Genomic DNA, 25,260 nt, shown 5'->3' with positions numbered 1-25,260 from the left:
AACTAATGTTGGTGAGAACGTGGAGAAGCTGGCAAACCTGAATGGTACTGGTGGGAATGGGAAATGGCTTGGCTGCTACTGAAAACAGCATGGCAGTTCCTCAAAGATTAACCCAAAGACTGAAGTCCGGATCTCAAAGAGGTGTCTTTACCTCTGTCAAGAGCAGCTTTAATATTTATATTTTTTAACAGTCACGGTATGGAAAAAAACCCTTAATAGTCATGGATGGATGAGTAAAAAAATAAGTATATAGTCAATGAAATGGTCTTACTTTGGCTTTTTTTTGTGTGTGTGATTAAAAACACTAACCAAAAGCAACTTGGGGGAAAGGATATGTTTTGACCTATATATAATGGGTCACAGACCTCTGATAGCCAACATGGAAACTCAAGCAAGGTAGGCAGCTGGAGGCAGGAACTGACTGATGCATAGACCATGGAAGAGTGCTGCTTACTGGCTTGCTCATCATGGCTGCTCAAACAGGGTGGCACTGCCCAATGTGAGCTGAACCCTCCCGCACCAATAGAGAAATCAAGAAAATGTTCCACAGACTTGTCTATGAGCCAGTCTGACAGAGGCAAATCCTCAAATGAGATTCCCTCTTCCCAGATGTGCCTAAGTTTGTGTCAAGTTGAGAGAAACCAACCAGCACAGGAATGTTTAGCTTTCAGAAAGAGAGAACTTTTTCCATATGATAAATATAGATGAGCCTGAAGAATGTTGTGCTAAGTGAAATAGGCCGGTCCACCGGGACAAACTACTCATATAATAGTTTCAACTCACAGTCACAGAGACTGGCTGCCAGGGCCTGGGACCAAAAAAGTGACAAAGTTTTAGCTCATCTATTACTTTGTGCCACGTTAACAGTGCTGTTAACCAGGGTCTAGCTAATGACACTGGATAGTTACTTGTGCCTAAATAATGACACTGGCTAGTCAATGGTGTCTAGTTAATGACACTGGCTAGTCAACGGTGCCTAGTTAATGATAATGGCTAGTCAACAGGGCCTAGTTAATGACACTAGCTAGTCAACAGGGCCTAGTTAATGACACTAGCTAGTCAACAGGGCCTAGTTAATGACACTGGCTAGTCAACAGGGCCTAGCTAATGACACTGGCTAGTCAACAGGGCCTAGTTAATGACACTGGCTAGTCAATAGGGCCTAGTTAATGACACTGGCTAGTCAATAGGGCCTAGTTAATGACACTGGCTAGTCAACAGGGCCTAGTTAATGATTCTGGCTAGTCAATGGTACCTAATTAATGACACTGGTTAGTAAACAGCACCCAGTTAATAGCACACTTAAATATTTAAAAAGGTGGATCTTATCTTCTTCTCACAAAAACAAACAAAATCCCAACATCAAAAGTAAAAAATCAAAACCCTGCCCGAAGCTTGAAGGACTCTGTTGTGAATTTCTAGTTGAGCTTTGCATACTTGTTTCTGGCCGCCACACTCCTACAAGCAGAAGCGCGATGTTCACAGCCACTTCACATCATGTTCACACTGAACACTGAATTCTAGGGAGGAGGGCATTAGTAAAGGACTTTAACATCCCTGTTCACACATACACATCATGTTCTCCTTATTCTTCTCATCATATTGGTATTTGCATGTCTGGCAGGGTGGTGAACATTTAGGAGCTGCTCACACACACGTGAGGGATGAGCAATGAGGAAGTGGAGAACATGCCAGGGAAGCTGGGGCAGTCTCCTTTCAGATCTGAGAAACAGTGTGGACAACGAGTTTCAAGGCTGTAAGTGCGCTTCTCTTTTAGTGTGTTTAACAGTGACTACCATGGGTATGTAAGAGTAAATTTTTCTGGGTCACATGGGTGTGTGAGGGACTTCTGCAAGAGGCTGTTTCTAAGACATGTCTGACCCAATGGGATCATTTTAAGAAAAATATTCTAGCAAATGTTGTACACCTTCACAAAGGTAATTTGTACCAGAAAGGCAGTACCAATAAGGGAAGTAAAACTGTGGAACGTGGGAAAATAAAACCAGATTATAAAATATCTTAGCACCAATGGAGAGATGGACCAGTGGTTAAGAACTCTGACTGTCCAAAGGACCCAGGCTCAGTTCCCAGCTTCCACAGCAGATGGTTCACAACTGCCTTTAATTTCAGTTCTGGGGGATCTGATACCCTCTTCTGGCCTCTGTGGTCTCTCATCTTTACTGTGGTGCACATACAGTAAAGAAGGCACTCACAGAAACACATGAAATAAAGACAAATCTTTCAAAAGCAATGCTTTGTGAGAATCTAGATACAACGCGTTACTTCCGAGTTATGTAGAACTACCCTGCCCATGAAATGGCTGTGAAGTATAATGTGACTACGCGAACCACCAGGACCCCTTGTGAAATGGTTCTTTCTGGGTTATTAATGAGAGGCACAATCTTTACGGTCATCTTAAGGATCTAGACTTGCACTTGGGGTATCAGAGCCATCAGCACCAAGAGTAAGGTGAGAAGGCTGCGGTGCTGGGGCAGAGACAGCACAGAGAGCACAGCCTTCTGGACAGCAGAGGCAGAGGCAGAGGCAGAGGCAGAGGCATGGCTGGCTCTTCATTATTTTGGGGTCTACACAGCAGAGCACTATGCCAGGGAACAACAGAAATGAAGTTCTTACAGGGATCACATAGGCGACTTTTCCAACCTCCTAGTTCCTGCTCATCAGTCTTTCCTGTCTGACTGCAGAGGCAGAAAGAACCCCTGTATGCACTAATCTTGACTATTTTTGTCGTCTTTGGCCCACATTCAAAGTGAGGAGAGGGGGAGTGTGCTTAAGATAAACTACACATTGCAGTTCCTTTAACCTCTTGTTTACAGAAAAGCTACTCCTTTAAAATCTCACGTGGGATACTCCAAGTTCATGCCCATAAAGGACAGTACATTACTGCAAAAAATTAACGAGACACTGCAGGCTAACCACACTAATGAAGATGAGGCAGGAGGAGCTGGAGTTTGAGGCCAGCCTGGGCTACATAATTAGTGCAAGGTCAGACTGGGCTATACAGTTACACTCTATCACAAATTGAAAAAAAAGGCACAGAGATTAAAACATAATTTTTGTTTCATTTTCAAAAATATGTAAATATGGTAATATAAAACAATACAGGTCCTCAGAATAATTTTTTGTTGGGATTTCTTGCCATCATAAAAATTGGTTTGAAAATAACAGGTCCACGATGTCACACTATGTACTCACTCAGCCAGTCATTCAGTCCACACTTCTTACACACGTGCCAGTTGCCAGCACTTTACCACATATGGCAAGAACGGGAAAGAAGGCTGGGGAGAGGACAGAGAGGTGGCATGGTTGGTGGGCACGGCACAAGGGATGGGAAGGCACAGTCACTGCAGTGAAAGAGACAAAACTCAGCTACGTATCAAATGGAAGAGCAGAGGGCCTGGGTCTGTGCTGTGTCCTAGGAGGGAGAGGAGAGGCCTCTGCAGCCTGAGTGTGGCCACTGCTGCCCTCTGGTTACCAAGCGGCAGGATGCTGTCTGCTGGCCACGTGCTTGCTATTTCTTCATCTAGCAGGTCCTGAACCACTAGCCTTATTGCCTAAGGCTCCTGCTATGGAATTATCTGAATTATATCACCAATTCACACTTTGGGACTCATGTCTGTACATGGCAACACTAAATCTGTTAATACCTGACATCTCCCATCTGCATGCAGAAGGCAGGTAGTACATGGAACCAAAATCAACCACTTACCTTAACAAATACACCAAAGTCACCATGAAGTACTATTCACTGTAAGTTTTCTGTGCAGAGCTAGGAATGAGGTTCTGGGTCTTGCACACGCTGGGCAGGTGCTCTCCCACTAAGCTATGCCCTAGCCTTATAACTGCTATGTCTTTCTTTTAAGTAGTTAAGTTGCCCAGGTAGCCAGATTTCTGTTATTATTCTATCTCTTCTTGATTTTTGTGTTATACAACCTTTTGATTAAGCAACTAATTAGATAAAATATTTTATAACTCAACTGGGAGGGAATAAAAAATTAAGAGGATTTCATTGTACACTGTGGTACATGAAACACTCAGATATTCTTATGTAAACCCCACTCTGCCTGGGAGCTGAGTGGGAGCCCCCAGGATCATCCAAGGCTCTCTACCACACTGTAATCTCTACTACTAGGTGGAAGGTGAGACTCAGTTGCTCTTCAGTATAAATTAATTAATATAAATCCAGAAAAAAATGCCCAGTCAGAGGTAATATGTCATAATAAAGTGGTGACTACCATAAGCCTAGTGGGCCAGGAACTTAAGTTTCCTACTACAGAAAGAGGTTAGAGACATTAAGCATTCAGGCCACATAAGCAATGGTACATATCACAAGCAATGCCCCAGGGCAAAGGCTGATTCTCAGCGCTCAGTATCCTTCCCAGAGCCTGGAAAGTAGGCTACAATGACTGAGGAGGTGGGGAAGCTGGCTGTTTCTGTTTTGCTTTTGATATTTTTTGTTTTTTCTACATGTGGTTCTTAAGACAGACAAAAACTCTTTAAATTTTTTTAAAAATTCGCTTTATTTAGGGCGTGTTTCTGGGTGCACAGGTACTATGGGGAGTTGGTTCTCTCCTTTCACTATGTAGGTCCCAGAGATAAAATCCTTCAGCCAGGAGCCATGGAAGTACCTTTACCTACAGAACCACCTCACCAACACAGAATAAAGTAATTCTTTAAAGAAGTTGGTTAGTTAAAAATACATACAATTTTATGTTAATTAAAATAAGGCATATATACATATTGAAGCATCACATGGTACCTAATATATATGTACAAATTTATGTGTGAACTATAAAAAATAAAAACTATGGGGTAATATGTGATGTTATCATACATGTATATACATCTAATGCTCAAGTTGAAATAAACGTGTCTCCTGCAACATTTATTTTACTTTTTGGTAAAAGTATCCAGAATCCCTTCCTCTAGCATTTTTGGAATTATGCTAAAACTAATATTGACATCTTACTATAGCTTTCATAGAATGTGGTATATTTATTCCTCAAATGATAACCTCTCTAAGATACAGTAGCCTTTCTATGATGTAAGTAACAACAGAGGTGAGGGGAAAGAAGAGGAGGGGAGGGGAAAAGGAGAAAGTGTTACATAACAGAATTTTTCTCCTACAAATCTCCAATCACAGGGCCAGCTGCTCCGAATGGCTTCCGCCTTGCTGAATGCTTTCACCAAAGGTAACCGGTATCTTGGATTCACCCCCAAAGAAGGGCTGACAGCTGCACACAGCACCAGGCAGCATTACATAACAGGAGCTCAAGAGGCACCCTGAAAGGAGGCTTTGGCGTGGGCGAAGTTACTCTGAACACACTCCACTGAGAGAGCGAGAGCCACCGGCAGGTCACATGACTGACAATCATCATGGAAACACTCCAGCTTTCCCACAGCAGACCTGACTGCATATGTGTACAAGCAGTGCCCTTCTAAGCCAGCATCTGTGTGGGAGTGAATTCCTGCTGGGGGCTGGAATCCTTTCAGGGATATTCTCTGAAGTTAAGTATGACCCTTTCTCTTCTCTTTTCTTTTTTTAAATAATGTTACTCCACAGGCACATTTTAAAAATAATGGAGCTATTTATAACAGGAAGAGTTGGATTCTTAGACTCCTGACCTTAGAGATTCTAAACACTATGTGCCATGTCTCCCTGTCACCCAGGAGGCTCTTCTTGATGAAGGACAGTGTTGGAGAGCAAGTCTCAGCTGGGCCTCAGCTTCTACTCCAGAGAGAGAAGTCCCCCATGTTTTATGTGCTTAAAACAGAAAAAAACCAAATAAACAAAAAGAAGGACATTGAGGGTAGGGGCAGAGTTTGCACTGCTTGCCCAGCAAATGCAAAGTTCTAGGTTCTGTCTTCAGTTGTGTGTGTGGCCAGGGTTACACTTGATCACACAGCACACAGCACACACAGGACTCACTTCTTATAAAGCTATGAAAAGAACTAAAAAGGATATGATCTGCAGGAGAGGGGAAAGAATATGCTTGTTCATGCAAATTTTTCAATAGACTTGTTTACTTCCAAACAATAATGACAAAAAATATTTACAGAAACCGACTTAGCACTAAAACGACAATCTCACAGGCCTGTTTTGCCTAGTAAACTAGACTGCACCTCTCTGAAGATGCTTTGGAAGTCCCAGAATTTCTAGAACACGCAGGTGATTCTTGCTTACAAACTTACTAGCCATTTTAGGGGGCCATTTTCCTTGTAAACGTCCTGCAAGACCAGGCTATAAATCACCAAAGTCCGGTAGCCTGCACATTTGTTTGTCTGTTTACTTCTGGATCATAAGAGGCTGAGTTGGTTTACGATGTGGCTAAGACTGGGTGTGCACATGATTTCCATCTCCTGTCAAGGTTTGATTTGCTGAGCTGTCTCAACTCCATTTTAAAGCAAAAATGCCAGTTGAAAAGTAAGGTTCATATGATTAACCCCAAAGTGTATGAAGACTACAATCTATTCCTCACTATAGAAAATGCAGGGTACACTGAGGCATAGTGTTTTTGTTTTTTAGCATGAGCAAAATAAATGCTGGTGTTAAAAATCAGGGTGGTTTATAAAGCTGGGATGAAGTCACTTGATAGAGAGTCTGGTGCCTCTGATATGACAAATAAATATTTAAAAGATTGAATAAATTAACAGATCAAAGACAAAAATTTCGAGCTCTAACATCTTTTTGTAAACAAATAGCATCAGCATGAATAATTTTCTGTCTAAACGGAATATTCTTGAGCCTTAGACAACTTTTAACTATTAGGAAGTTACCACAGAAATGCTGGCTCACCTGCCTGTGAAGTGTAACTGGGTCTCCTCACACATGATTTCACTTTGCATACCCGCTGAACTAGAATGCAAAGGGCACAACTTCAAGGCCTTTTACCATGCAGTAAGTACAGGCAAGATCTGGACACAGCTCAGACCATCATACATATCACCTTCATAAAAGAAGATTCGGGTACACTACATAAAACATGCCACAGCAGTAATTAAAAACAAAGGTGAAAGCCAACCCCGAGGAGGTGAAGGGAGCTGTCAGTCACAGCTGCTACGGTTGCAGGGCAGCAATTTTCCTTTAATCGTGGTCAGTTTATTAACAGAGGGAGGAGAAAAGACAGAAACTATGGGAAAGGCACACCATCTGCTCACTCCAGATGCAACTGCACATGCCTGCTACAGCAAAGCCTTTGACCAGAACTGAACATGTAAGATCTAATCCCCCCTGAAATCGCCAACAAAGGTATTTAGACATACTGCAACACAGATACATGCAATGCCTAACTCATGATTCGGAGACCTTTATAATACCAATCAAGACTTACAAGTGTATAAACAGTAATTAAAGGGGAACATTACTACAGCACTGAGAAAAATGAGGCTGGATTTCCATGAGCTTTATTCACCTCTTCCTTAAATAAAATTGGGATTTAGACATTGCTTTCCTTGAATAGCAATAACACTGCAGTCAAATCATGCAATTTTTCAAAGGCTTTGGAAGACCAGCCTTTAACACCACACCTTCTAAGTACTGAGTGCTCCTCATAGGAAAAGGGTCAGAAACAAACATTCTTACCTTGAAATTGTGAACCTTTTCGTATTTTGGAATTTGTTCATTTTCTTTCAGAGTCGCTCTTCTAACAAGTGATGTCAACTGCGAATAAGCAAAGAGTTTCAGAGGTTGCCAGATTGTCACGGACGACTTTTGAGAACCCAGTTTCATTCCCAATGCTGCTATCAATAAACCTTGCTGACGGCCTTCTTGTTTTGGTTTGTGAACTGTAGCTCTGTTAGTTTTCCTCCCCGACCAAGACTCTTTGGATGGCATTTTGGAATTCAAAGGAAGGAAAAAACAAAAACAACCTTGTAGCAAGCAGCCTGTGACTGTCGGAGAACTCTACTCAGCTAACACATGAGCATTGCTGCAGCCAGTTCAGAATCCTAACCTAGAGAGCCACAGCCACACCACACGCCAGAGCACGGGGAGGTGCGGGAGGGTGATGAAGCACTTCTTCACAAGGCCGATTAACACGCAAATTCTCTCTTCCTTTTTTTAAAACAGGGCTCTATATTTAAGCTTCTGGAAACTTAAGAGTCTGGAGAAGAAATCAGTCTGTGCTACCATACAGAACCAGCAGTCTCTCTCTCTGGGAGTCCTTTTAAAAAGCCAGACAACTGTGACAAACGGAACATCGCTGGAAGCTTTCTTCTCTGCTCAGTACATCAATGTCCATTCTGAATGAGAGATGCCTACATACAGCCTGCAGTCAGTCGCTAGCAACAGACACCCGGAGAACTCACTTGCAGGAGGGGGTGGGGAGGGAGGGATTTGCAGGAGGAAGCACTAGACTGGTTACAGTAAGAGAGGAGACAGCCAATGAAAACCCAGTAACAGTATTTAAGTATTGTGTTCCTCAACTCACTGTTTCCCCCTCCTCTCCTGCAAGATTTTTCTTGCTGGCTCAAGGAAAGAAAAAAAAATTATGTAGGAAGGTAATGAGTCATCATTAAAGGCAGCGGAAAATTAGCACACAGCACCAGGTTTTCATTTAAGAACAAAACCAACCAAACAAAAAACTCTACTGCCAGGTAAAATGTAAAAGGCCAGCCCATGTCTTTCTTTGTGCATCACGTGAGCATGAGCTACTGAGATGAACTGAGCCTTCTTATTTGTGCACTGTGATGGCTGGCTAACTAAAATCCACTTTTATTAAAGATGAACAAAAATGGCTCCATATTTTGATGAGAAAGAAAGGAATTTAAGTGTTGCATTTTCACCCGGAATAGAAAGCATGCATGTGGCACTGCTTATATCCTCTAGAGTAGTTTTGTCTGCGCTGTGTGTATTACGTTGGAGATCTACACAATTAATAACAGCAATATGCTAGTTTTCTAGTCTCAATAGTCTGAACTCTGTTCAGAGTTTGAGGTCAGAGGAAGAGCGGGGTAAGAATAATCCCTCAGTTGCACAGAGCCCAGGGGCAGTGTAGCTGTGCTTACCAGACCCTGGTACATTTGAAAAAAGGGGCTGCTAGCTAAGACTCCAACCCAGTTCTACTCAATCAAGAGCAATGACTACAGTTCCTTAAGGAGCTATGAGAAATTCAGTCTGTTTCCCCCTTCAGGACATGAAATCATTATATAGCCCTGGCTATCCTAGAACTCACTGTATAGACCAGGCTAACCTTCAGTTTACTGAGATCTGCCTGTCTCTGCCTCCCAAGTGTGCCATCATACCCAGGTTCGGGCTTTTCCCATTTGGCTCTTTAACCATCTCTCATCTATTTCCTTGTGCTGGCTATATAATGACTCTTACAATAAATCTGAAGTCTTGTATTTAAACTAATTGGGGGCTGGAGGCTGTAGCTTAGCAGCAGAAGCATGTGTTTGGACTATACAAGGGCTTGGGGTTTGAGCTTTAGACTCAAACCAAACCAAAGCAGAAATTCAATCAACTTACCACTAAATGCATATTATCTCAGTTTTCATAAAATATAGGAGGTATTCCACTAAAAATTATAATTTAATTAATATATGAGACATCTTAAATTATATTAAGACACTGGAAGCAATAACTGGCGTGGGCCTGTGTGCACCTGTAAAGGGAAAAACCAACGCTGGCTGTTGCGGGTGGTAAGGTCTAGCATCTTCTTTTTCTGAGATAGTGTCACTCTCTGAATGTGGAGCTCACTGATTTGGCTAAGGAGCTTAATAAGGGCCAGGGCTCTGCCTGTCTCTATCCTTTGCCCAGATACCGCCACACTATGGTTCTATGTGCGTGCAGGGATCCAAACTCAGGTTCTCACGTTTGCACAGAAAGTACTCCTGAGCCATCTCTCCAGCCCCATGACTGAGTGCCAGTTATCTTTATTTTCTTGAGTCTACACACAGTCACTTTAATTCTTTTTTTTTTATAGTAATGAAAACGTAATCCAGGGCCTCAGGCATGCTTGTCAACCACACTATATTCCCAGATCCTTTGTAGTAAAAGAAATTTAAGCAAATAACAAAGGGAGACAGTAACATTTACTCAAATGCATGGCTCATTTACAAATTCAGGCTTAGATGATAGATAGATGATAAAATGATACTACTGAGAGGAGACACACTGGAAAATGCTTTCCTGCCTAACAAATGATTCTTCAGCTTAGGCCTAGACTGTCCTGTGACGACAGGAAACATAAGGGCAACAAGTCCTTGGATAAGTTCAGCTCAAAGTCATGTTAACCCTGCAACACGAGAACAATCACGCTACTTTTGTGTTAATTTTGGGGACCAATTTCAAGTGCAAACTCTGAGACTTTGAACCACTATAAATGTTCTGATGTTGTAGACAAGTGTCTATCATTACGCTTACATGTATCTGGCCATGTATTGTTAATTATGGCTATAATTTGTCAGTGAGTACTTATGCACCAGGTACTCTGCTGATTACATATCTAATCTCATGACTCCACAGATAAACCTTGTAAGGCATACATATAATCCTTATTTTGTATTTCAGAGAACTGAAACCCACAGAAACTAAATCCCCAAAGTTGAATAGACAGGTGGAAATAGAACTGAGATCCTAATCAGTAAGGTATATCCACACAGTTGAGAAAATAAGAGGAATTTATTTTCTGAGAGGGCCATTTCTCCTCTCCTAGTGGTTCATCTGCCTCCAGTTTCAAAGGCTGGTAACAGACTATCATACATACATACATACATACATAATATATATATATATATATATATATATATATATATATATAGAGAGAGAGAGAGAGAGAGAGAGAGAGAAGACCAATGAAGAAAAGGAAGAGGAACTGATGGTTCCTCAAGTTCAACTCTCAGTCCATGGAGTAGCAGATGCTCCTCAAAGCTCAACCCAAACTCTCCTTTTTCCAGGAAGCTTTGGAAACTTAAACGTATTAGGTGTGACCGTACTCATCTGTGAACCTAGGAGTCCTTCACTTGTTTATTGATTATAAGATATCACAGTCACCCCGTGAACTATAATAACAACCAGCCTGGCAAGACAGGCCCATGATTTCAGCAGTAGCATGAAGGGTATGGGGCAAACCAACTGCTTCTGGCTGAATTTAAATGAGATAACATGTGAGAAGAATTTGTTATGATTTTGAGCCAATAAGTAATTAATAAGTGGGAAGTTTGCCCTTCTTTCCCTTGTATTCAAGGGTCTATGTATCTGAGACTAGAGCTAGTATTCTATGTGACTATGGATGAATTAAAAACCCAGGGCCAAAGGCTGGAGAGATGACATGAGGTGCTTTGGGGATGGAATTCTAATTGAACACGCATGTCAGACCCATGGTGATATAGCTGAGTGCTGGGACTGAAGGCAGGCACCATTACCATCCAGCTCTCACAGTATCTGTTTCTAAGACAAATTCTTAAAAGGTTAGTACTAATCCTAGACCATTTATGTCACTAGGCACTTAGTACTGTTATATGTAGATTGTACTGTCTATTAGATTCAATGTTGAACCAAAATTTCCAAGTGGACTTTAAGTCAAACATTAGACTTCTAGATTAGGATTTCTAAATTCCTTAAGTCATGTTCATATTAATAAATATTTATGTTTCATAGGAAACCTCCATCTGCTGGGTTGCTAAATGTTTCAGTCACTGCAAGAATCAGATTATAACTTCTAACTCGTTCTTCATCACAGTTCCTATTACAGGAACCTAATATTGAGCAAAACCAATACTATCTAAACAGATAAGGTATGTCATGCTGGGTCAGTTAGGGAACTTGTCGGAGTAGAAATGGTATGGGGCAGTGGTGATACTAGTGTAGTGTACTTCAATGGTGACAGAGGTCTGAAGGCACAGTACTTCACTTCCTTAAACACCAATACACAAAGAAGGATCCTCAGGAACATGGTTCAGACATGAGCACTGTGCACCGCACCACCTGCTGTGAACTACTCTGTGCAGTGACTCTACTGTGCTGCGCACTTTACAGCAAGGTGATGGTACTTAAGAGATACAGCTAGATGTGGGCAGACCCGACCACTGTGGTGGTGACACCCTGAGCAGGTGCTCCTGGGCGGTATAAGAGAGCGGAGTAGGCAAGCCAGTAAACAGAACTCCGTCATGTGTGCATCAGTTACTGCCTCCAGGTTCCTACCTTGATCTTGACCTGACTTTCCCGGATGGATTACAAACCTTAAGATGAAATACTATCCTCTAAAGAAATAAAATTAGTTTCCTTTTGGGTACTTCCTGAAAAATCTTTTTATATCATCACATCCATAATATTTCAACTTTGAAATTCCTTCCAGTTCAAAGGTTTCTAATAAATTAGAGAAAACTTCAGCAATCTCTAATTTTGATGCTGCCCTTCATGCCTGAGACAGTCATTAGACTATTTGAGTATGTAGTCTTTCTTGAAAATCAATGCTTAATAGGGTTGGAGGCATATGGATGAGGCCTGCAAATGAATGGTATATTAAGAGAAGGGACTGAGAGGTGACTAAGTAGCTCAGAGTATTGGCTGCTCTTCCAGAGAACCTGGGTTGAATTCTTTGTACCTACATGGCAGTTCGCAACTGTCTGTAACTCCAGTCCAGGGGATCTGACACCCTTGCACAGACATGCTGAAGGAAAACCACCAACACACATATAATAAAAATAAATAATTTATCAAAAAAATTAAAAACTATACACACACACACACACACACACACACACAGCCTCAGCCTGAAATGACAGACCCTTGAGAGGCAAAAGAAAAGAATAAAGTTGAATTTACCTTCTCTTAGTTCTAATTTGTTACCGTAAAGCACCTACTCTCTGATGCCGTCCTCTACAGAGGACAGGACAGGGAGACAGTCTGAGCAACTGGAGAGCTGAAGCTAAACTGGCCAGTGCTATGATGGTCACCTGGCCAGATGGGACCAGGGCTTCACTATCGTCGCCAAGAAATGCCCTTCCCAGCAAAGGTTGTTGAACAGGAATGAGCACACAGAAGGTGCAGGGCGTCTTCCTCAACACCCAGAATGTTTTAATGCAAAGGTGTTCTCAATCACCACTCCATAACACTGCTGCTCCAGGAAGACAGGAGGTGTTTACCTCAGGTTTAAGAATGACGTCAGAACAGGTCTGAGTGCATGGGGAAGTCCTTGGAAAAGCTTTCTGCCCCAAGCCTGACTCTATAAACATGTTCCATATTAAGAAGTAACCTGCGAGGTAGTAATTCCATTCTAGTCCTACTTCGTAAGAATTTTAACTACTGTATTATCTACTTACAAAAAACAGTCAGGCCAGGCGGTGGTGGCGCACGCCTTTAATCCCAGCACTCGGGAGGCAGAGGCAGGCGGATCTCTGTGAGTTCGAGGCCAGCCTGGTCTACAAGTGCTAGGTCCAGGACAGGCTCTAAAAAAGCTGCAGAGAAACCCTGTGTTGAAAAACAAAACAAAACAAAACAAAAAAAACAAAAAACAAAACAAAACAAAAAAAACAGGCCCAGCTTTCATGCTGCCCCACAGTGGGGCTCTTTCACAGAACTTAGGATTCCAGAAGAATGTTTGCTACACAGGTTATTTTATTCTGTTCCCACATTCCTGTTTTTCAGACAGGAAATCCAACAATATTATGGTATTTGCTTAGAAGCAGAGAATCAAGGTAATTATGACAGAAATCCAGGCCTCATGATCTCATACCCTGCCTCTCTCGTCTCTGCTATGCTTCACTGAGACCCAGAGGCATGACTGACACCGACTGCAAATAGGGCTGAGTATGACAAGGCAATACTAAGCACTGATGAATTAAATTCAATTAACAAGTATTTCATGGAGTAGAATATGCTATGGCTTCATCAGTAAAATTAGTAAATACCAGAGTATAAGGCCACATGCTGTCTTCACAAGGGTCAGATATTAAGAGATAAATATATATCTCATGAATTGATTATAATTAGAGTACATATTAGTAGATAATAGATATTTTCATCCTTCAGTTCCCAATCCCATTTTCTAAAAAAGCCTGGATTCCTCCGCTAATCTGTTTATACTCCCCTTCCAAGCTGCTCCACCCTCTCCTGGGGCTTCTGGAACAGGTGACTTCTCTCCAGCCCTCCAGCCGGATCTCTGTTTCCTTCCATGACGAATGAGCCTTTAAACACCCTCAAAGTACCAACAATGGTTTAGCTTGTAATCACCTCACAGAGTCTTAGCAGAAATAATGTAGACAGGAGGCTGCAGCTTAGTTTGCCTAATTACTAATTACATTAGTTTTTTAAAAAGTAAGTAAAGTTTAGTGCTATTTATAATTTGGCTCTTGAGTCAGATAATGTATAAATGAATCTCAGATCAACTTAACAGTGATCTAGGATCTTAGGAAGGGATGAAATAACAGATCTTAGATGAGTCTCTCATAGGGAAAGTAGGTAAGTCTATTTCTTGTTCATAAAAAACTGCAACGATGAAGAGCACCTCTCCCCAATAGAGATATTGGGAGGCTGAGATGAAATATGTAAGACGTACAGAAAGTACCCAGAATACAGCAAGCATTCAAAGCTCTGAGGGAGGAGGAACAACGTTGAGACCAGTGCTGCTCTCGTCATTTTGACACGGTGGTCAGAAAAGGGAGACACACATAAATGCCGCAGGAGAACGATTACTTCAGCCTCCTCTCTTGAGTGCTGTTGGAAAATACTGAATATAAAGAAAATGCACAAAAATGTTCTTTTTGTTTTACAGCTATTAGTAGAATCCAATGGCTGGCCAGGGATACAAGAAAGAAGGGCTTTTAAAACACCATTTCTTCATTTGACAGTCAATTTGGCTACAAAACAGTGAACTGGAGGCGCGCGGGAGAGAAAATCTGTGATGACAGAGTGTCTCAGCACACTGCTGCCCCAGGAGACCGTGAACTGAAGACACAACACTGCGGGGCAGGGGCCGCCTGAAATGAGACGCATTCCTGAGCTGCAGGTCTCATTTCTAAAGGCTGTTTACAGGACCCAAAATTTATTTTTGGAATAGCATTAAGAAATAACAAAGTTCTAGGAAAGTTCCTTCATGAGTAAAAACTGTGAGAATAAATCTTAAAACAATATTAGAAGGAAAAAGAATGTGGGCACTACCTATCCTTAGCAAGCAGATTTCCAAGTTTGATAATTTTTCCTTCTATAAACTTCAAGGCTGCAACTCATTCTGAGTTGAGATTATTTTACCATTTTCAAAAGCAAGGGAGACACTGGAATAAGCATGGGCAGTTAGAGGATGTAAGTGGATGCAGTCATTACATTTTCACTGCCAAAATTCCAAACTGTGCCATCAGTTGAATGTTACAAATGCTGATATATTTTATATCTAAAATTACATTGTTAATACCAGAATTAGTCTCACCAGAACAAACCCTCATATAGTAGAGAGCTTTCAAATTCTCACTTGAGAACCAAAATGGCTGCAAAACAATGAACTGAAAACACACAGGAGAGAGAATGTGTGATAATGGGTATCTTTGCAATGTCCTTATTTTTTAAGAGTCAGTATTTTAAGATATTGAGCACAGGGTTTACTGCATTATATTATACCAATGATACTGTTTCTAATGAACAATAGTGAGCAACGAATTTGGTGTTTGTCAACACTCATCAGCATTGAAGAGTGTGACGTCACTTAGCCTTGGTTCTGAAAGCACGAGTGTACTTTGCACTGTGCATGTAGCCTAACCACCCATAACAAGAAACGCTGCCCAAAATGCTCTGGTTTGGACAGAAAATTACTGTGCCCTTATATTCCAATGATTTGCTCTTAAAAACTGTAATGGCCAGCCTGGTCTACAAGAGCTAGTTCCAGGACAGGCTCTAGAAACTACAGGGAAACCCTGTCTCGAAAAACCAAAAAAAAAAAAAAAAAAAAAAAAAAAAAAAAAAAAAAAAAAAAAAAAAAAAAAAAAAAAAACAAAAAAACCTGTAATGGCTTAGTTATGAAAAAAAAGACTTTTGTTATACTTCAGCATCTAAAGACCAAATTAGTATGTCTTTTGATTATATTGTGTTAGAACAGTTGACTTTAAAAGCTGCTATTTTTATGAATGAAGTCTGGCATGGGATTAGGCAGAATTACCAATAATTTCTGAAATGACCCAAACACAAGTATTTCTGCACTCTGGACTATGGATTTGTGAGAGGCAACTTTCTTAGCACTAGTGATCAAAAGCAAAATAGAATCATCCCTAAAAATGCTAACGATGGTCTAAATCTTTTTGCATCAAGCATTAAGTCAAGATTTATGCAAAACTAAAGTAATTCATCTTATTAGTAGGCAAATTTGCTTTAGACTTAAAGAAGTAGTCAAATTATATGTATACCAAAGAATCATTTTTAAATTAATTTCTCTATGACTTATACAAGGGGCCATTCAAAATTTTCTGGGTGAAATGTGGTCATGTTAGAAAAGTTTAATAAGTTCTAATCTGGAAAATAAGTGAAGAGAGACTTCCACTCTCAGAAAAGAAGTCAATAACAAACTGCACCTTTCAAGAAATACAATTTTGGCAAGTTTGTATCTGGTATCCTGATGGTGAGAGATTCCTGCTACTTAATAGACTTTTCTAAAGAGATGGATGACAACATTGACACATGTGCTTTTTGAAACTTATAAAATGTGTCAACATTGTAAGAACCAACCAGCATCTTCCAAATGACTGATACAGGACCATGCACAGTGGGTGGATCCACTCCAAGTTCTAGACACACCAAGAGGTTCTGGTACAACTAAGTAAGACACCACAGGATTTCAGATTCCACTTGGAAACAAATTTACTATGATACTGTATCAAAGAGAATCATTCACAATTATCTGACAAAGTTACTAAAACCTTCCCCTATTCAGCTGCATATTCAGATTTTCTTCTTATACTCTAATCAAAACAATGTGTCACCATGAACTGAATGCAGAATCATTTCTGTGATCCCGTCCCCTTAGTAGCACTGTACAGTCTAGAGAGACTTACACAAATAGAAAGCAACAACATTCTTTTTGTCTGTGTTTTAAGGCAGGGATTTACTCTGTAGCCCACACTGGCTGAACTCACAGTATAGTAATAGGATGGCCTCGAACTCAGTGGAATCCTACCGCCTCAGTCTATGAGCAGGTGTGTACTATTATGACTAATTTCATGATGCCATTTTCTTCTCTTTTTTTTTTTTTTTTTTTTTTTTTTTTTTTGGTTTTTCGAGACAGGGTTTCCCTGTAGTTTCTAGAACCTGTCCTGGAACTAGCTCTTGTAGACCAGGCTGGCCTCGAACTCACAAAGATCCGCCTGCCTCTGCCTCCCGCGTGCTGGGATTAAAGGCGTGCGCCACCACCGCCCGGCTAAAATGTCAATCCTTATTGTTACAGGCTTCCCTATTTCTAAGAAATAACATGGGAAGGATTACAGTGTCAAGAGATGGAGAGGCCTTTTGTTCCTGTTCCCTTCTGCTTGTACACTGTAACGAACTTCTACAGCATGTCCTCTAAAGTCTCTGCAGGACTTCTGATTTAAAAAGTACTCCAAATGCCTTGAAATCTTGTTTACTTAGGAGGTGACAGTAACTGGTCTATTATCAGTTTCAAAGAGCTAAGAGTCTCAACCTTAATAATGAAATGATAGCCAGCACTTTGAAGACTGAAATGTTGGAAATCTGAGGTTGCCTACCCTAATTTAAACCAAACATCAAAAAATGTGAAGTTGTGAGGACTTACCTAAATATAATAAATGTGATATGCCTCATATTATTGTTAATACATATTTAGTGTTTAGTTATCAATAGTTTTCATAAAGATAAACCATTATTACATGGCTCAAGAATTAAGCATCCCAAAGAAATTTACTCACTGCATTCTAAGTACACTATTTGATATTCACAAGTTGAATTAGTGTAAATTTTGTACATTTATCACTTTCCATATCAATCCTTTATTATATATTTAGTTTTATTGTTCCATGAAACAAGACTTGAAATTTGTATTTCCCCACATCCCTGAATTTGAATCTTTCTGTGATACTTAAGGGAAGGAGAATAGCATTTTCCACAAAGGACAATTAGAGAATAAAGCTACATTATATTGTTTTCTTAAAAATATACAATTTAATACAAATTGAACAGGAATAGATTTTCTTATTGTATACAATGAAGTCTCACTCTTTTGACACCAGATAGGGAAAGCTGAGAGAGAGCTGTGCTTCTGCAGGGATATGCCCAGTGGGTGAAGGGCCCATCCGATTGATCTCTGGTATTCTAACTTCTCCTTTTTTTTAGTAATTCAAAAACCTAAAGGACAGTGACTCTCTTAAATATTGCAGAGTCCAGTATTCAAGCTTATATGATGGTACCAAGGAGGACTTGGTTAAAAGGCTTGGATATCTTTTATGAGTTCATTCTCAAAATAAAAAACCTGTATTCTTAAAGCTAGCCTAGAATCCCTTGAAATCTCAGCATGGACTATCTTAGTGTCAGTATAAAACCCATCCCTGCTGGGCGGTGGTGACACACACCTTTAATTCCAGCACTCGGGAGGAGAGACAAGTAGTTCTTTGTGAGTTCAAGGCCAGCCTGGTCTACAGAGCTAGTTCCAGGACAGCCAGGGCTGTTGCACAGAGAAACCCTGTCTCAAAAAACAAACAAAAATCTCCGAAAGTTTGCAGAAAATAATCTGAAAAAAATACTTCACCAAGTTCCAACCTATAGAGGCTCTGCTTTTATTCTCGGGGTTAGAATCTTTAGAATGTACACTAGGGAGCTAGAAGATAGCTACAATTTCTTGAGGCCCAAGGAAATCATGAGCAACAAGACAAGGCAAGATTACATCCTGCTTTGCACCCAAAATGCTATTAGTCCTAAGAGTGAAGAGTTGGCTTCTGCTGACAAACTTTAAATGTAGACTTTGTCAGTAGTAATAATTTCCTCACTGAATCCTGAAAATGGTGAAATGTCAATTGTGGGTGACTTTCTAATAGCTTCTTTCCCAACTTTCTAGTCAGCAGCCCAAAAAAATATTTTATTTGTTCAATTGGCCTAGATACAGAAATTCTCCCCAAACTGCAGCTGGCTTAGAAATTACAATTTGGCATTCTTGGCCTGGTTCATTTGAGCTGAAGAACCAATGGGTTTATCTTCCACCTTCCTCTTTTCATCTGTTTTCCCAGTGACTTTCAATCACTCTCCTTTCTGCCGGTCATAAAGAAGGACAGATGAAAATCACATAAACAATTTCCCAGGCTTCACTGAGGTTTTCTTCAGCCGGCACAGCATAGGATTCCTCAGCATGGTCTACACGGACTCCACACATGACTGACAGCTACCAACCTCGTCTTGACCCCATGGGACACATCCCATATAGAAATGCATTGGGTCACCATCCTCACAAACTATTTCACATCTAAGGGACAAGTTTTCTAGATCTCAGATGGTTCACCTGAAATGGCCAGTGTCTCTCCCTGCCTTGCAGGAACATTTCAAGGATCCTGAGTCCACACAGGAAAAAACATACAGTATGAAGTTTAGCTGAATAACTATGCTTTCTCTTTGTTTCCAGTTACAGGAAATGTGCCATCTTCTTGTGAATTCCATGACATCAAACATGCATATTATCAAAGCACACATAAAATAAAATTAATAAATCTAAAAACCCCAATCCCATATTAATCAATGCACTGGCATCTATGAATCACTATCAGATTGGAAGATATCCCGTGCTCTTGGGTAGAGAGAATAACATAGGAAAAATGGCAATCTTACCAAAGGAATCTACAGATTCAATGCAATGCCCATCAAAATCCCAGTAAAATTTTTCACAGACCTCAAAAGAACAATACTCAACTTCATATGGGAAAACAGAAAAACAGAGGTTAGCCAAAACAATCCTGTACAACAAAAGAACTTTTGGAGGCATCACAATCCTGGACTTCGCACTCTACTATAGAGCTACAGTAATGAAAACAGCCAGTATTGGCATAAAAACAGACAGGAGGACCAATGGACTCGAATCAAAGATCCAGATATCAATCCACATACCTACAAACACCTGATTTTTGACAAAGAAGCTAAAAAATATATGGAAAAAACATATTCAACAAATGGTGCTGGCATAACTGATTAACATGTAGAAGAATGCAAATAGATCCATATCTATCACCATGCACAAAACTCAAGTCCAAATGGATCAAAGACCTCAATATAAAAACAAACAAACTTAACTTCATAGAAAAGAAAATGGGAAGTATACTTGAATGCACTGGCACAGACTACCACTTCCTAAATTTAAGCCCAGTAGCAAAGACACTAAGACAAACAATTAATAAATGGGACCTCCTGAAACTGAGAAGCTTCTGTAAAGCAAAGGACAGGGTCAACAACACAAAAGAACAGATTACAGATTGGGAAAAGATCTTCACCAACCCCACATCGGACAGAGGACTTATCTCCAGAAAATATAAAGAACTCAAGAAATTGGTCATCAAAAGAACAAATAATCAAATTAAAAATGAGGGAGGGGTACAGACCTAAACAGAGAACTCTAAACAGAGGAGTCTCCAATGGCTGAAAGACACTTAAGAAAATGCTCAACATCCTTAGCCATGAGAAAAATGCAAATAAAAACAACTCTGAGATTCTATCTTACACTTGTAAGAATGGCCAAGATCAAAAACAATGGTAATAGCTTATGCTTGAGAGGATGTGAGGTAAGAGGAGCGCTTCATTGCTGGTGGGAGTGGACAGTGATTTCTCAGAAAATTAGGAAACAAACTACCTCAAGATCCAGCAATACCGCTGTTAGGTATATACCCCAAAGATGCTCAATCATACCACAAGGACATGTGCTCAACGATATGCTCACAGAAGCATTGTTTGTAATAGCAAAAACCTGGAAACAACCTAGATGCCCCTCAATTGAAGAATGGATACGGAAATGAGGTTTATTTACACAATGGAGTACTATACAGCAGGGAAAAACAATGACATCTTGAAATTTGCAAGCAAATGGATGGATTTAGAAAAAAACCATATTGAGTGAGGCAACCCAGAATCAGAAAGACAAATATAATATGTATTCACTCATAAGTGGCTTTTAGACATAAAGCAAAGAAAAACCAGTCTTTAATTCACAATCCCAGAGAATCTAGATGATAAAGAGGACCCTAAGAGAGACATATGTGGATCTATATAGGCGTGAGAAAAAGACAAGATCTCCTGAGTAAATTGAGAGTGTGAGTGTCACAGGAGATGACAGAAATGGAGAGGGAAGAGGAGGTAGTGTAGAAAAATGTATAGCTCAAAAAACAATTAAAAAAACCCTACTATCAGATTGGGATGAATTGAGATTCATGAAGGCTAAGGTAAAGGACTTGTTCAAGGTCATATAACTGATACACAATATCACAAATATGCTTCTTGGAAACAAGCCAACTGTGTTATCTTAAGCAGAGTATCTTACAGAGGATAAACAACTATCAGAAGTTCTGTGCAGAAGTTGTAGCTTTCTTATAAATCATCAGCTTGAGGATTGCAACCCTAGCACACTGGAGAGTTCTGTGAAAGGGTGTCCACAAACTGAGCTAACCCTTCAAGAAGTTACATTCTGTCCCAAACTTGGACATGCAAGTTTGTTGGGGACTGAGGTAGATCAAGGCAGGGCTAAGAAAAGAAGAAGTTAAAACTCAGCATGATGCCATACATCCACAATCCCAGAACTTGAAAAGTAGAAGTAGGAGAGTCAGGACAGGACTGTAAAGCCAGGCTAGGCCCCATGAAACATTGTCTTTGTTTCTTTGTTATTTGCTTGTACATATGCCTGTACACCATGTGCATACAGTATCCATGGAAGCAAGAAGACAACACTGAATCCTTTGGGACTGGAGTTACAAATGTTTGTGAGCCATTATGTGGGTGGTGGGAATCAAACCCAGGTTTGGGAGAGCAGCCACTGCTCTTAACTACTGAGCTATCTCTCCAGCCATATGCATGCTGAAGAAAACGAGCAGATTAAATAGATATAAGAAAAGGGAATGACAAGGTATGGGTCAAAAGAATGTGGAGGAAAGAAGGAAGGAAGGGAGGGAGGGAGGGAGGGAGGGAGTGAGGGAGGGAGGGAGGGAGGGAGGAAGGGAGGGAGGGAAGAAGGGAGAAAGGAAGGGATGAAGGAAGGAAGGAAGGAAGGACAGACGAATCAAGCATGATTTTTTAAAGATTGCTGTATGGCATTCCTCTAGTGTAAATTTTATTATTTAAGATTAAGTTTATATACAGTCAGTCTGCTGATTTCTAAGGAGATACAGGTAAAATGGCACAAACCTTTTATGCAAAGAAAAACATTTGCAAAGCTACTATATGGAAGACTAGGAAAATATGTGCACCAGATCAGCCAGACTCATCCAACTGTTCCAAAACAAAAAACCTGAATGTTTATAGAGGTATCCAAAATTCTAGTAGTAAAAATAACTTTTGGCATGGCATCAATTATATTTTAATGTCAAACATATATAGCTTGGTAATCCCAAAGAAATCTTTCAAAATTAAAATTTCAATGTAAAAGAAAACTCTAAAAAATCAAATTAATGACAACATGTAAGATACTGCATTTATTCTAAACTTTCTTAGAAAAAGGGATACACACACATATGTACGCATATATAGATTGTGTGCTTAAGTGTCTATGGGTGTGTGTGGAAAGGAGAGAGAACACTGTGAGAGAGGTGTGATTTAGCTTACTGAGGTTTGTGCACACCCGTGCCATCAAAGGCATCTTCGTGTGAGAGGGGTGATGCTCAGGTAACTGACCCAAAGCTCAGGACATTCTGCTTAGATTATGTTCTGGCTCACAGTATGGTTTCTGAAATGCAAATTACGTGGTTTGTTTGTCATTTTTTATTATAATGTTTATAAGAAATATTTCTATAGCATGCTTTCCAAAAGATTTAAAATTAAATTAGTAATTTAGTAAGTAAGAAATTATCATAAAAACTACTGAATGCAGCCATTGGTCCAGGATTTGTAGAGACACACATATATTTATTACTTGGAACAAGAAACCATTCAAATTCAATTCCAAGAGAAATAGAGGTTACTAATAAACTGGGCCACTGTCCAGTCTGGATAGCTAAATCATCTACTGTGGAGAAGAGCGTCTGGCTCCCTTACACACTGCATCTTCATCAGTTTATTATTACAATGCTTTAATTTTCTTATTTGCAATTAATTTTTCAAGCTTAGGAAACAAATTGAATAGTAGATGAGAAAAATATAGCTATCAGTTGGAAGGAAAGCTGGCCATCACAATAGGCTACCAGGTTTTCTAGGGACAAGAACTGGCTTTCCTGTGGCAACAATGTTCATGTTATGAACCCATTTACATGTTCATGTCCATAAAACCTAGAGCAAAGCCTGTACAAACCCATACGACAGACTGTTTCCATGCTCACGGCCATAGCACATATAGTGGATTGTTTACAGAAGCTCGGATACAGAAAGAACTGACTCCTAAGGCCCACAACACACACACCTCTGGAGCTCTTACTCCTTAATTCTAAAACAGAGAGTGATCACCATGCCAGACTATACCAAGGAGAGCTGCATGAAACATTTTTTCCAAAACCATTCTTAACAAGGGCAGGCAACTCAAGCAGTACAAATTCAAAGCACACCTCACGCCTGGGGAGCTGTGTAACTCACCACTCAAGGCCTAAGTAAAAGAAAATAGCTTAAAAAGTCTGATGTTTTTCTAATTTATTTGAGCACTGAACATTTCTGTGTATTTTTATTGAAATTCTGTGCAATTCATCTTTTATAGAAAACCCTCATCTCATATGAAGAAACCCGAGTCCAGAGAAGTGAGCTGAGAGCTGCAGTTAGGCGATTAGTCAGCAGATAACGAACCACTCTCGGCTCTCAAGACGCCAGGAAATGTTTTAGTACTATATTCTCTCTTTCCTATAACACATAATTAAATAATCTATTCGAAAATTCTTGTGTTGAAGATGGAAGATGTCCTCAGGGAAATCGCATAAATGCATGTCTACAGTGGACGCAGCACCCAGCTCTGAATCTCAACACTAGCATCCTATCCTGCCCATGGTACTACCCAGTTTCTGAAAAAACAAACACTTTTGCCTCTTACGTAAGAAGTATGGACAAAGAGGAAATTTAACTGTTAAGGATTCATTAAAATGTTTACTAAACCACTTTTGTATCAATAGCTTTTTTTGAATCAATTAAGCATGACTACTTTTACTTACAAATGTCATCCACTGTGACAGGGAGTCAGTGTTTCAAGCTGTTGAACAGGTCATCATCCCTGTCTTGTTGGATGACACCTGTAAATAAAATAAATCTATTTTTGAGTGAGATTTCTAAGTTAACTCTATTAAAATGCATGCAGTTTAAGCAAAGAGTAACTTTTAAATGGCCCAGAGTGATGTACTACTGGAGAGAGAGAATTCCCAGTGCTAACTATGTTCCGTAGTTTTCACTGGCCCCTCTCACAACAGCGTCCTGGGAGTTTACTATACTGTAGAACACATTCAAAACAGTGGGGTCGTGTAGCTGGTGTTTATTTCAGTTCCCTGACTCTGTGACTATTATGTCTCCTGTATACTAGGGACAAGCTAGGCCCTGTCAAGTTAAATAACGATTCTAAGGCTAAATAAAATTCATTAAGAATCACTATTTCAATCTCTAGGATTGAAAAATCATACACACACACACACACACACACACACACACTAGCAAAGATCACCATTAGGCTGATAAAGTTTGAAAGACTTAAGCTATTTAAACAATGTAAGTTTACATCTACATAAATTGCTATAAAATGCCACTTGTTCCTGGAAATATCACAGGTGGAAAATAAGAAAAGTGAAAAAAATGGGAATGAGACAGAAAAAAACACTCTTTTATATAGCACACATCTATGATTGTAATATTTTGGCAACTTCCAAACAAGATTTGCATCTTTTAGCAAATATAAATATAGGAAAGACCATATTTGAAGCAAAAATTCAAGAGCCAATGATTTAAAATATTGGTTTCTCTGTAGTTACTAAACACTGATTGAGCTAAGATCTACCAGAAACCAAAACTTGGGCTGGTCAATAAACACTAACTTTCCATCTCCTACCCATCCACAGCAAACTAATCTTGCACTGTTTTAGCTGAGGCCGTAGACAAAGACCACACTGCAGGCTCACTACCAGCTGAGCACTGCTGAATGCTTTACACACGCTGTCCCGCTCACCCAC

General features: G+C 40.1%; 1 protein-coding gene across 1 annotated transcript in view; it reads right to left on the bottom strand.

Moving 5' to 3' along the window:
• Window positions 1-25,260, bottom strand: part of Chn1 (chimerin 1) — a 102,645-nt gene that overhangs the window by 34,919 nt on the left and 42,466 nt on the right. The window contains exon 7 of the mRNA XM_038337029.1: window positions 7,601-7,678. Coding sequence (XP_038192957.1) covers window positions 7,601-7,678 — 78 coding nt within the window. The remainder of the gene's footprint in view (window positions 1-7,600; window positions 7,679-25,260) is intronic.

The sequence above is a fragment of the Arvicola amphibius genome, chromosome 7 (assembly GCF_903992535.2).
Source record: "Arvicola amphibius chromosome 7, mArvAmp1.2, whole genome shotgun sequence".
Taxonomy (NCBI): domain Eukaryota; kingdom Metazoa; phylum Chordata; class Mammalia; order Rodentia; family Cricetidae; genus Arvicola; species Arvicola amphibius.
The sequence above is the reverse complement of the archived record's forward strand: the minus strand, read 5'-3'. Positions and strand labels throughout refer to the sequence as shown.